At 35.4% G+C, this 12,548-nt stretch overlaps 1 protein-coding gene across 1 annotated transcript in view; it reads left to right on the top strand.

The window, feature by feature from the left end:
* The window catches only part of Prex2 (phosphatidylinositol-3,4,5-trisphosphate dependent Rac exchange factor 2), a 271,955-nt gene that overhangs the window by 133,229 nt on the left and 126,178 nt on the right, over positions 1 to 12,548 (top strand). The window contains exons 19-21 of the mRNA XM_015485816.2: positions 4,744 to 4,829; positions 7,819 to 7,955; positions 10,412 to 10,529. Of these exons, the coding sequence (XP_015341302.1) occupies positions 4,744 to 4,829; positions 7,819 to 7,955; positions 10,412 to 10,529 (341 nt within the window). The remainder of the gene's footprint in view (positions 1 to 4,743; positions 4,830 to 7,818; positions 7,956 to 10,411; positions 10,530 to 12,548) is intronic.

Raw genomic sequence — 12,548 nt, 5'->3', positions numbered from 1 at the left:
GTAAGAGAATACAGATTTTTCTGAGGGGAAATATTTTTCTTACAGTCTTATCACCTATAAATTGCTATTTTTTTGAAATTTAGGGTGTAGTGTATTTTCTAAATGTTAACGCATATATCTACCACCTTATACATACATCGTGGCGCCATGCTTTATATACTGCTGTGTGTTCTGTTTTTTGAAGACATATTGTAGGTAAACTTGCAATTGAGTGACTTTTCTTCTGAAAATAATTTTCATCAGTGTACTAGTATTACCTAGTCAGATTTGCCCTGCTTGTTTAACTGATTGAGATTATATGTATAAAGTACTTAATGCATTGTCTTCATGTACCATGATGATGCCACAATTAGCGTTCAGATATTACTTATATCATTTATCAATAAGCGACTTCATTGATTTCCAGATAAATGATACTTATCACTTCAAAACCAAGATTTTTTTTTTAACTGCTTACAAAAATTTGGGTACGTATAGTATTCTTCCTTGTCTTAAAATGTATTGTTATATGTAAAAAATATTGCATATTTATATATAATCACGAACAGCTGGAGGTACTGTGTGTAGCTTACCTGAGTCAAAGAGCAGTCTAATGGTCCAGATTCCCCCTAGTAAGTCTGTTCATGGCAGTGTGAAATCATTAAAGTGGATGGATGCTTTAGCCCCACCAGTAACTTATCAGGTGGTCTAATAGAGTGTGACCATTAATTAAAGTTAGTAATTTAGGAAGACTGGGCTAGGGGGCAGCAAAGAACCACAACAGTGTCTTCCTTCTAAACCTAACTATGATCTTCCTCTCCCTTAATCCAGCTCTGCCTGGGATGAGGCTATTCCACTTGCCTATTTCCTGATACTTTGAGGAACTTTAACTGGGAGAGGCAGACTGGAATAAGATAAGAAAGGGATAAGAGAATAGTAATTCCAGAAACAATCATTAGTAAGCATTAAGGCTTTTGCCTTTTTCTCTCTGGTTTAACCCCATAACTATTGACTGGTGCACTGACATATGGTGTGAGAACACCCTTCTAACTGCTAGTATATGGGTGTGAGGCCACTGTCTTCAAACTAAACAGACAGAGGCAAATCCCCATCCTTGAATTAGTGCTACGAGAGCAGATCTGGGACAGGGGGCTCTTACCTGTCCCTCAGTGTTTGCTGCATGGTATTTGAAACCTGAGGTACAACCCTCTCTTTCTCTGTTTACCAGCTAAATGTGGCACTTTACTTCACTTCGATGTTCACTTTAGCATATGTGTTCATAAGATGTGCAGAGGCATGCTTGTGCACAGAGCTACCAAGACACTACGTAATTTTAGGTACGTGAAGAACTTAGTGAGGGGTTTAATATATAGTGAGGACTCTTGTGATACATGATACTTTTACCCATTTTCACATTTCATTTGTTCCATTGATTATTATATCAAGAACATATTTTGGTTTATGTCACATTTAAAGTCTAGAAAATTTGAGTTGAAAGGACCATTCCTAAAAGGCAAGGCCTGGAAATACTAGGATTTCATTATCAAAAAATAAATTTCGTATTTAACGATAAAAAGGACCTATTTTGTATTGTATTTAAAAAGTTTTTTAAAGATGGTATATTCATTTTTTCTTTTCTTTTTTTTTTGAAATGTATAACCTTTGAGTCTTTATTCCATTGAGTACTATAAATCACTCATTAATAAACACACATACACATGCATACATTTGTCTTTCAGAGAAAGTTTGGAATGGTCACGCAAATTTACTAAGAGAATAGGAAAAAAAGTTTTGGTACGGTATTTTACAAAATATATTTAACCAGTGTAAATAAGCCAGAGTGACATTTAATGTGAGAAATCACAATTTTTATTGTATGATGTGTACATATTCTTTGCACAATTATGCTGATTCCCATCCAGGAAAATTTTTGGTGAAGTAAAATACTCATGTGCATTAACAACGTCCTTGAGGACATGCTGTGGGCACTGTAGAAGTTTACCTGCATCCCATTCTCTACCCACGAAATGCCAGTAGAAGCTCCCAACAACCAGTTATAACAATCAAAGACACTCTCCACTGTAGTCCAATGTGCACAGACCCACAGTGAGGCTTTATCTATTATTAATGGAATCAAATGTTTTGAAAATATTATCAATACTAAATTTAACATTTCTATTTGAAAATTAACATCCAAATTATGTAAATTGGTAGTTACCTCATTACAAGTGTTTTTGGAAAGTTGTGACATATTAAAGATAATTATAAAGACTTACTTTATTCTTAGTGTTCATTGTGATATCCCTGCTTGATAAGGCATTCCTGATTGTTTTCGGTTTCTTCCCAATTTCTTAAATTGATGTGAGAGTGAATGGTGATAATGCATGTTTCTGTCTTGTGTGAATTTTCTGATAAAAGAGAACAGGTCACTTTTCTTAGGAAATCCATGAACTGAATTAGCTACTGTGGGCTACAAACAGAATGCACACAATGGCTCAGCACAGCAGGATTTATTTCTCACACTCTTAAAGTACAAATGGAGGGGATTTGGATAGAGGTGGGAAGATCTCTGCTCTTTCCAATCAGTTCCTTTTGTCTTACATCATAGTTCCCTTCTCCTGCCTTTGGCTCCCAAGGCTACCCTGAGGGGTCATCTTCACTTCAGATCTAGAGGGCAAGAGACCTCAGGAAGAGCTGCATGGAAGTTTTTGTGTGGCCCTCTTAGATTTTCTTAAAATAGCTTTTGAAAAATTTAAGTAGCATCCTGTTTGGAGGAGAAAAGGCAAAAATATGAGAAGTAAATACAACTGAGCTTTCTTTTGATTTAAACTGTATTTTATACTTGATAATATCAAGGAAGTTTTCAGAAGCCTATGTAGCAGATGATTTAGCCGACTTATTTTCTACAGGAAATAGAACATTTCCCTTGTATAAATTTAATCCTTCTTTTTAATAGGCAATATAATATTCCTACCAGGAAAACATTTTCTCACAAGATCATTTTATTTGTGGAATTCTACTATTTCCCCTAAAAGTGGATCTTATGGTTTTTTTTGTACATTTTTTTGTTAACAAAAACATAATGATCTTCTGGAAGATAGTCAGCCTTACATAGCAATATCAGAAGGACAAAAAAACCTACTCGGAAAGGGTTGAGGGGCCCTTGTAAATTACATTAATTTGAAAGCAAGAGTAATTCATCATGCCTGAAAACTCCCAAGTTACTTCAGTACAAATGAACTTTTATTCATAATATGTAGGCCATTTTTGTTTCATGCTCACCAGAAAATGTATTTATGATCTTTTTTTTCTTGTTATCTTTCATTTTCAGTATTATGCAAATTCACTGTGTATCATTGACAGACACTATTAACTGTGTGAGATTCAAAGGAAATGGATATAGTGTTGTACACCAAAGAGTCTTTAATTAGAGATAAAGGGCATATTAATTCTCTGACCTCCATTCCACATACATGCAGGTCACTTCATACTGTATAAATTGATTTATAATAATACTTCAAAGTTTCTCTAGAACAGACAGTTTGTATTTTTATCACTAAATGCCTGCTTAGGTTATATGTGAGGTTGCAGATGCAACCTTTGCTATCATTGCCTAAATGGAATCTATGGCTTTCTCAAGTTTTCTAGGCATAAAGTGTTGCTTATACTACTTCCACCAGCTGTATCTAATGTCAGACTTTGTCCAACCTGCCCTTGAAGAGCTGTGAACATTTATTTCATAATTAATCAATCTTTTGGAAAAATGTTGTTTCTTTGACATCAAGTACTATCCATCCAAATTTATTGCATTGTATTCTTTGGTTTTGCCATCTACTGCAGTCTATTTTGTACTCATTTTTATTGTTGTGATGTTACATCTTATCTGGTGTTCATTGCTTTGCATTGTTGCTATCTGATTTCTGGCTTCCTTCTGTGGAGCGTCTCATTTATTAGTAACAATTTGAACATCCTTCACTTGTTTGGCATGACAGCTGACTCACGTTTTCCATCCCTTCATATTTTTTTTTTCTGTGTGGATTTATCAGAAATATTCCCTTTTTTGAAAAATTCAGGTTTTCCTTTTGATGTATTATTCTTTTAGAATTTCACTGCATAAATACTAAAGTTAATCAGATTCTTTAATTATTTTGATGTAGTGTTTGACAGCTCTGTTCTTTATAACTTGTTCTTTGTTAGTGTTCTTTGATGAAGTTCCCAACAGGTAGAAACGTATTAACATTGTGTTTCTGTTATATTAATATTCACCAAGAAATTTCATAAGGTACTCCTTTCTTTCTTTGTAACAGTAAATTAATGAGAGAAGCTTCCATTGTATTAAGCACCTAACTAGGTCATGGCACCGCGCAGAGCAGTTTATCAACAGTGTCTCTTTTAATCCTCACTGATAACCTGCAATGTAAGTTTTAACAGCAGTATCTTTCTGTAAACAGTTTCAGTGAAGCTTTGTATCAGAGAAGTTCAAGAGTCTGATTGAGGTTTGTCTGCCCCCCGACTCTGGCCCCTTTTCAGGATATGCTATGTAATGATTGTGTTCAATTTAGAAATTAAGTATTGTGTACCTGCCATGTGCTTTTGTGTTGGTAGGGACCAAGTTTATCTCCCAGGGCTTCTAGCCAATGTCTTTCATGTGGTGGACCCTCCACATGTATTTATTGAAAGAGTGAATAAAGGTGTAGATGAGTGCTATTTTAACCAATCGTGGCATTTAAAATTCGTCTTACCTTATTTTCTGGTTGATATTAGGACTGTGAAAATCCCAGATTCAGCTGATGGGCTTGGATTCCAGATCCGAGGATTTGGCCCTTCTGTGGTACATGCAGTAGGAAGAGGTAAGAAATTCATCTTGCTTGGTAAAGAGCTTTCTAGCATGTGTTAGATATTCCATTCAGAACGGGAATATGTTTAAAATATGCATAGTCATGTTGCTGGGAATTTTCTCACTAATCTTGTTTTCACTGTATTAACTCAATGGTAGTACATTCTAGAAACAAAAATTTTTAAAAGAAATCTCTTCAGAAATTCTGATCTATTTATCCTGGATAAATGCTTATGTATAATTCAGCTTAAACAAAAGAGTATTGATGATTTTAAGGTTATATATTTGTATTTTTCTTGACTGCAAGTAATTGGGTTTTTTAATTCATTTTTCGTAATTCAGAGATATGAGTTTTGAGGCTTCCGGGTGATCTGTGGGCTCTATAACCTGTTTCTATTTAATTCCTTTAGGTGTTCTTATGAACCTTGGATACATTTCACCATAAAATGCATTTTAAATTAAATAATTATGGTGATTAAAAACTTGGTATATTATTCGAATTTTTGAAAGACAAGTCATCTATTGACATGTTGTTATGTATTTTTTTTTTGTTTTACTGACACTAAGAATGGAATGGAATAACAGTTTCCACATTGCTAAACATAATAAATAACCAACTGCTGTAGCTGGAAGTATTTCTGTAAGCATGAGAAGCCATGTATTTATCTAACAAGGGGGAAATAAATACCTTTTAGTGCCGAGAAACAGGAAGCATCCTAATATAATCAAACATTAGAGAGGCCATTTTAAAAGGGCCTTGCTATCAGAATAAAATTTAGTTAGACATTTATTAGATTATAAGATTAATTATTATACATATTATGATAAAAATCTGTCATACTTGAAAAACTTGTCTGTTCTCTTTTTAACACTGTTAAAAACTGTTTCAATAACTCATTCAATTTTATCAAATGGAAATGGGATATTAGATATTAAATCTCTTCATTTTCACAAACCCCCCACCCCCTCCCTCCCAAAAAAAGAGTTGTTCACATTACCAGTACTGGCAAGTCACTGAAATCCTGAGTGAATTGAGGTCTACCATCATCTAAAGAGCAAGGTTCTATCTTTGGAGATTAGTGATGAGGTTGGTCAAAGTCTGATTCTTACGCTTTTCTGCTTCTGATAGAGTCAAAAGACAAATGCTTCTGTGCTTGCCCTCTCCGGTGTGCATTAAATGAAAAGATGTTTTTCTGGTTTCTTTTCACACTGATGTTATGTGGTCAAAGCAGAGAGGCCTCCCCAGCCTTGTTCTCACAGTGATTCACGGCAGTCAGCCCACTCTCTGCAGTGTGACCAGAGGTCCTCTTGCCTACCTACATCCGGGCCACTGGATTTCAGACTCGGATGAACCTTTCTGTCCCTTCTCCTGAACAGCTTTGTGGTTGTGGTTCCTGATGGCCTGTCTTGTCTTCACTGGGCCCCTGTTACTACTCAGCAGTTTTTTAAATGTGAGTCATTCATCAGCTAGGTCCTTCTTCTTTTTCTTAAAATTATCTCCCAAGACTGACTTCTCTTTTCTTACCTCACTAATTCTGGCTCTTAGACACAAGGCCTTCAGGGTCTTCTGTGTCTGTAAGGTTCAGAGGCTGAGGGCTTCGCACCAGCCACACAAGGCCTTCTCCCTGGGGCTCTGCTCTGCTTCCCCTTTCTCTCTCTTTCACACCCTCCTGCCCAGTTCTGCGCTCACACCTCCACATGTCCAGGTGATTTCTCACTCCATTCCCTCCTTCCTACTATTTTCTCTGCTGGGAATGTCCTTCCTTCCCCCAAGACTCAATTCAATGCAGAATAACTGAATAACCCCTAGATATTTTGGGGAGTGTTTTGGTCAGATTTTTCGTTGCTGTGACTAAAGGACCCGACCAGAACAACTGTGAAGAAGGAAAAGTTTGTTTAGGGGCTTAGGATTTCAGGGGTCTTAGTCCATAGAAGGCCAGCTCCCTTCCTTGGGGCTCAAGGTCAGGCAGAACATCATGGCAGAAGAGTGTGGCAGAGGGAAGCAGCTCACATGGTGATCAGGAAGAGAGAGAGAGAGAGAGAGAGAGAGAGAGAGAGAGAGAGAGAGACTTCATTCTCCAGATACAAAATATATACCCCCGTGCCATGTCCCAGTTCCCACTTCCTCCAGTCACACCCTACCACTTAGTTTTTACAACCATTTGTGAGAATTACATATATTCTATTTTTCAGTGGTACCTTCTCAATGTTGATTTTGCTCAGACTATCCAATATCGATCACTGGAAGGTTCAGAGAAACCTTAACTCGCTGGCTAGAATATGCCATGTCTGTATTTAAATCTGTACCTATGCAAACAAAGTGATTGAAAAATTGGTAGTATCTGCTCTGTTCTCCACAGATTCTCTGGTTCCTGAACACTTATGTTTTCTTAAAACATCCAGGCTGTTCACAGTAGCTAATTGACTTGATTTTTGCCTTTAAAATTTATTTTTAGGGGTTGAAAATGTGACTCAGTGGTAGAGTGCTTGCCTAGCATATGTGAGGTTTTGGGTTCAATCCCCTGAGCCACCTATATATATATATATATTTTTTTTTTTTTCTTTTTTATGTTCATATTAAATTATTGACATTCTTTTAAAAAAGTGAGTTCTCTTTCAATGTTTAGGGACTCTGTAAAGAAAGATAAGCATATGTTTCTGGCTTTTGTAGTTTTTATTACATAGATGTATATTAGGAAATTAGATTGACTAGACATTTAAAAAGGAAAATAACTTATTAGCATTTTAAAGGTCACTTTGAAATATTCCCTCAAACTAATTCTTAGGGAGGTGGGAAAATGTTTTTTAATCACAGTTTGAATGGTGAGTTAAAAAGCAGAAAAATGTTGAGACAGAATTGCTATCAGAACCGAATTTATTAGGAGTATATTAGCTAGGCCCTTATTATATTTTAAAAATTGCTTTCATTGTTCTATATATGATAAAGATGAATCTTATTCTTCAGATACATTTTTGGCAATTTTCCGCATTTGTATTTAAAGGAACTGTAGCCGCAGCAGCTGGTCTTCACCCTGGACAGTGTATTATCAAAGTAAATGGAATCAATGTCAGCAAAGAGACCCACGCCAGTGTCATTGCGCATGTTACAGCCTGCAGGAAATACAGGCGACCAATGAAGGTAAACTGCTCTTCAGTTTATCTGGATCTGAAAACAAACTTGTAAAGGAGACCAAGGGGACAGCCTAGGATAGTACTGGAGATGTTTGTAGTTTCCACTTCTAAGTGAATTTAAACACAGCATTGGAAATCCCATAGTGACTATTTTATCTGCATAATTAATCAAAGTTGACTGTGTTTAAATGGTTGTATCTTATTGTTATAGTCTTATTAGTTGCTTAAAAAGTGATGTTGGGTATTTTCATTTTCCTTTTTCCTTTTTGTGGTGCTGGGGATTGAACCCAGGGCTTTGTGCATGCAAGGCAAGCACTCTACCAACTAAGCCATATCCCCAGCCCTCATTTTTGTTTGATAAGAGTTTATCTAATTGAAATCCAAAGAATTGAGCTGTTGTCTTAGAATCACTTTAGAATATAATAATGATCATTGTGTATGTACATGTGAATTATAAATATATTGTTTATCCTAAGACTTCTGTGAAAAAGTTGAAATTATGGGTTTTATAGAGTGTGGTTGATTTTTTTGGATATTTTTATTTAGGAAACTGGGTTAGCTTTTAAAAGAGAATGCCAAAATGTGCTTGCCTCTACTTAAAATTTAATCACTATTTTTTTTGATCCATAAGGGCCACAATGAGATGAAATTGGAATCCTAATTCATAAGCAAAGTTCATTATCTCATGAAGAAAAAGTGAAGACTGGACTATAGGAGAAAATTTCTCTCAATTTAATCAACTAGATGCAGAAGGAAATTTAGATAGGGCTTATATTTTTAATAGTCATGCGTGGTGGAATGCTCTTTTCTGGATTTGAGAATATGAAAGTGTTCTCATATTGGCGATTTTTTTCATAGGCCAGGACTGATGTTCTGCAAAATTTTGAACTTACATGGAAAGAACCGATCAATTTTGCTTACTAATAAGGTCAAAACTAGCATGGAAATTGGAATTTACACATGAACTCATAGGTTACTCTGATTGATAGTAGTTCAATAAATATTTGTTAAGAAGCTGTATGATTGAATGCATTTTCTGAAAGACTCTTTAAGAAATTATCAAATCTTTCCTCTTTATCAGTACCTTCTTGGAGGAGTGTTAGTCAGTGAAATAATTTTTAAAAGGAAAAAATGGACAGAAAAATTCACTGAGTAACGCACTCTCTCAGGTATCCATTGCTATAAAATAGACCACCCCAAAACTTAGTGGCTTAAAACAACAGTGATTGATGATTTCTCTTGATTTGACTGGTTGGTGGTTCCTATGTCATTGTGTTCAACTGGGACCTTACTGGGTGCCTGGGTTCCCTTCCTCATGGTCTCTTGCCCTATGTGGCAGGTTGTCCTCCAGAGCGCCTGTATACGGTTTCCCTTTCAAGTCTCCAGCAGGATTTCCTTTTCTGTGTGGTGTGTAGATTTCCAGAAGGAATATTACCCCCTAGTTGGATGGTACTTGCTTTTGGACACATGGAGTCACAAGGCCAAGCCAAGGTTCAGAGTGAGAAGGAACTACAGAAGGTGTGGGTATTGGAGGTGTGGCTCATTGGTGGCCACAACAAGTGACCAAGTTAGCTAGCATGCTTTTGTTTGTTTTTGGTTCTGGGGATTAAACTCAGGGCTTTTTGCTTGCTAAACACATACTCTACTTACAAAGCTACACTACATCCCCAGCTCTTAACTATCATTTTAATGATTTATAGCAGTATAATAAACATAATTGTGATGCAAGAGAAAAAATAGATTACATCACACTTCAGTAATTCAGTTAAGATTTGATTTATCATCTTATCTAAGAAAAGTATAAACCTTGAAGTAATATTACCCTTGAAGCATTTATTTGGTAGCCATTTCATCTCTCTCATTTCTCTAAGTAAGATTGGAGCTACTGTTTCTATTAAAATACAAGATGATTTTTGACATGGAATGATTAAAGATAGTTAGAAACTCAATGAGATAAAAGATATTCTCCCAATTTTCATGTTGGTTTGATTCAAAGAAGTATTAAATGTATTAAAATAAGGTGACTATTGGGGGCATTTAAAATGGTTTGTACAGTGATAGAAAATTGATTCATTCCCAAACTGTCCATCTAACATTTGCTTATTTTTAAGATGTAATTTATAACTCATTTTAAGATATACTTGAGGCGTTTAAGTAAGACATTTGAGAAATACATCCTTTTTAAAAAATATCTTTGGAACATATCTTTGGAAGATAAATTTACATAAAACATATCTTTGGATGATAATTTAAGCTTGAAAAAAAGTCAGTTTGTTAAATCGTCATTGACTTTTCCTTCTGATGTTGATTGTCTTTCTCTTTCAAATTCTATTATTTCTAAACAAACTAGAGTAGTAAATAAGAAGGGCAACTCTTCTTCTAAAGCAAGTTTATGAAGTGGATATGCATTTTAGGATGTAGTATTCATTACCTCTGAAGTTTCTTTTCCCCCCTCATTTCCAGCAAGATTCCATACAGTGGGTTTATAATAGCATCGAGAGTGCTCAGGAAGACCTCCAAAAATCTAACTCCAAACCTCCTGGAGATGAACCAGGGGATGCTTTTGACTGCAAAGTTGAAGGTAGGTTTCTTCTTTTTCTCCCTTTGATTTAATAGTTTTCTTTTCTACTCTGTCTGTATCTACTTGCTAATGTTGAAGGTCTTGTATCTTCCAAACATGACTTTGAATCTTAAGTCATTATCACCAAATAGATGTCATGTCACATAAGCAAGCAGTAATAGCTTGTGCCTAATGTGTCATAGTCATATCTTGGTTGTTAGGCATCATCTAAATGTTTTACATAGCTTATCTCACTTAATCATTAAAAGAGAACATTTTTTTTAAAAAAGTAGGTATGATCATAACCTTCTAGAAATTGAGGTCTTTGTAGGTTAAGGGTTTTACCCATTCTGGTTAAGTGATAAAGTGAGGATTCAATCCTGAGTTATGTCACGTTTCCTTATTTGGAATTGAATGCTGTTTATTTATTTTTGTTCTTTTTAGTTATACATGACAGTGGAGTATAACAATATATTCATGCAAACATGGAGTACATCTCATTCTAATTAGGATCCCAGTCTTGTGGTTGTACACAATGTCAAGATTCCCTGTGGCGTATTCATATATGTATATAGGAAAGTTGTATCAGAATCATTCCACTATCTTTCCTATTTGCCACTGATATGATTCTATATTTAGAAGACCCAAAAAACTCCACCAGAAAACTTCTAGAACTCATAAGCAAATTCAGCAAAGTAGCAGGATATAAAATTAACACCCATAAATCAATTTCATTCCCATGCACTGATATGAATCAGCTAAAAGAACAATTAGGAAAATGATCCCATTCACAATATCCTCAAAAAAAAAAAAAAAAAAAACCAAAACAACAACAAGAAAAAAACCCACAAAGAACAAAAACAAAACCAAACCTGGAAATCAATCTAACAAAAGAGGTGAAAGACCTCTGATGAAAATTATAGAACTCTAAAAAAGAAATTGAAGAAGATGGAAAGATCTCCCATATTCTTGAATAGGCAGAATTAATATTATCAAATGGCCATGCTACCAAAAGTGCAATACAGATTTAATGCGATTTCTATTGAAATCCCAATGTCATTCTTCATAGAAATAGAAAAAGCAACCATGAAAGTCATTTTGAAAAATAAGAGACCCAGAATAGCCAAAGCTATTGTGAGAAAAGTGAAACTGGAAGTATCACAATATCAGACCTTAAATTATGCTACAGAGCTATCATAACAAGACCAGCATGGTATTGGTACCAAAACAGTCATGGAGACTAATGTAACAGAATAGTTGACACAGAGACAAATCCACATGAATACAGTTACCTAGACAAAGGTGCCATAAAACATACACTGGAGAAAAGGCAGTCTCTTTAACAAATGGTTCTGGGAAAACTAGAAATCCATAGGTAGCAGATTGAATGTTGTTTAGATTTTGCTATTCCAGTTATCATAAAAAAATGAAGAACCTCAGCCAGGCACGTGGGTCACACCTGTGATCCCAGTGGCTTGAAAGGCTGAGGCAGTTCAAAGCCAGCCTCAGCAACTTAGAGAGGCCCTAAACAACTCAGTGCCACCCTCTCTAAATAAAAACTAAGAAAAGAGGGGAGTGGGGTGGGCAGGTCTGGGAATGTAGCTCAGTGGTTAAGCGTCCCTGGGTTCAATCTGTGGTATCAATAAAAAAAAAAAAAAAAAAAAAAAAAGCAGAACCTTAGCCCATCCTCATTTTGAAAAAATTTACATGTTTATTGAAATGTAGAAGTCTTGGTCTGGAAGGTCCATAGTCCCTTTCAAAATATTTTCTTGATTTGAGTAACTTTTACTGTATTCTAACATTGACAGTAAGGAAAGAGGCAAACTAATATGGGAAAAGAGAAAGAAAAGAGAGAGAGAGAGGTCTTTGGATAAATTCTCCTGCTATTTCTGTTTTCTCAATTGAACAATCCAGCAAATTGCTTTATCCAGAGGCGTTGCCAAAAGCAACGGAAGCAATTGCATGTATGTCTGCCTCTGACAGATACCTTGAATTTTTATTTTAGAACTTTTTCACAGAAAAACAATCCTCCTTTATAAT

The sequence above is a fragment of the Marmota marmota genome, unplaced genomic scaffold (genome assembly GCF_001458135.2).
Source record: "Marmota marmota marmota unplaced genomic scaffold, marMar, whole genome shotgun sequence".
NCBI lineage: Eukaryota > Metazoa > Chordata > Mammalia > Rodentia > Sciuridae > Marmota > Marmota marmota.
The sequence above is the reverse complement of the archived record's forward strand: the minus strand, read 5'-3'. Positions and strand labels throughout refer to the sequence as shown.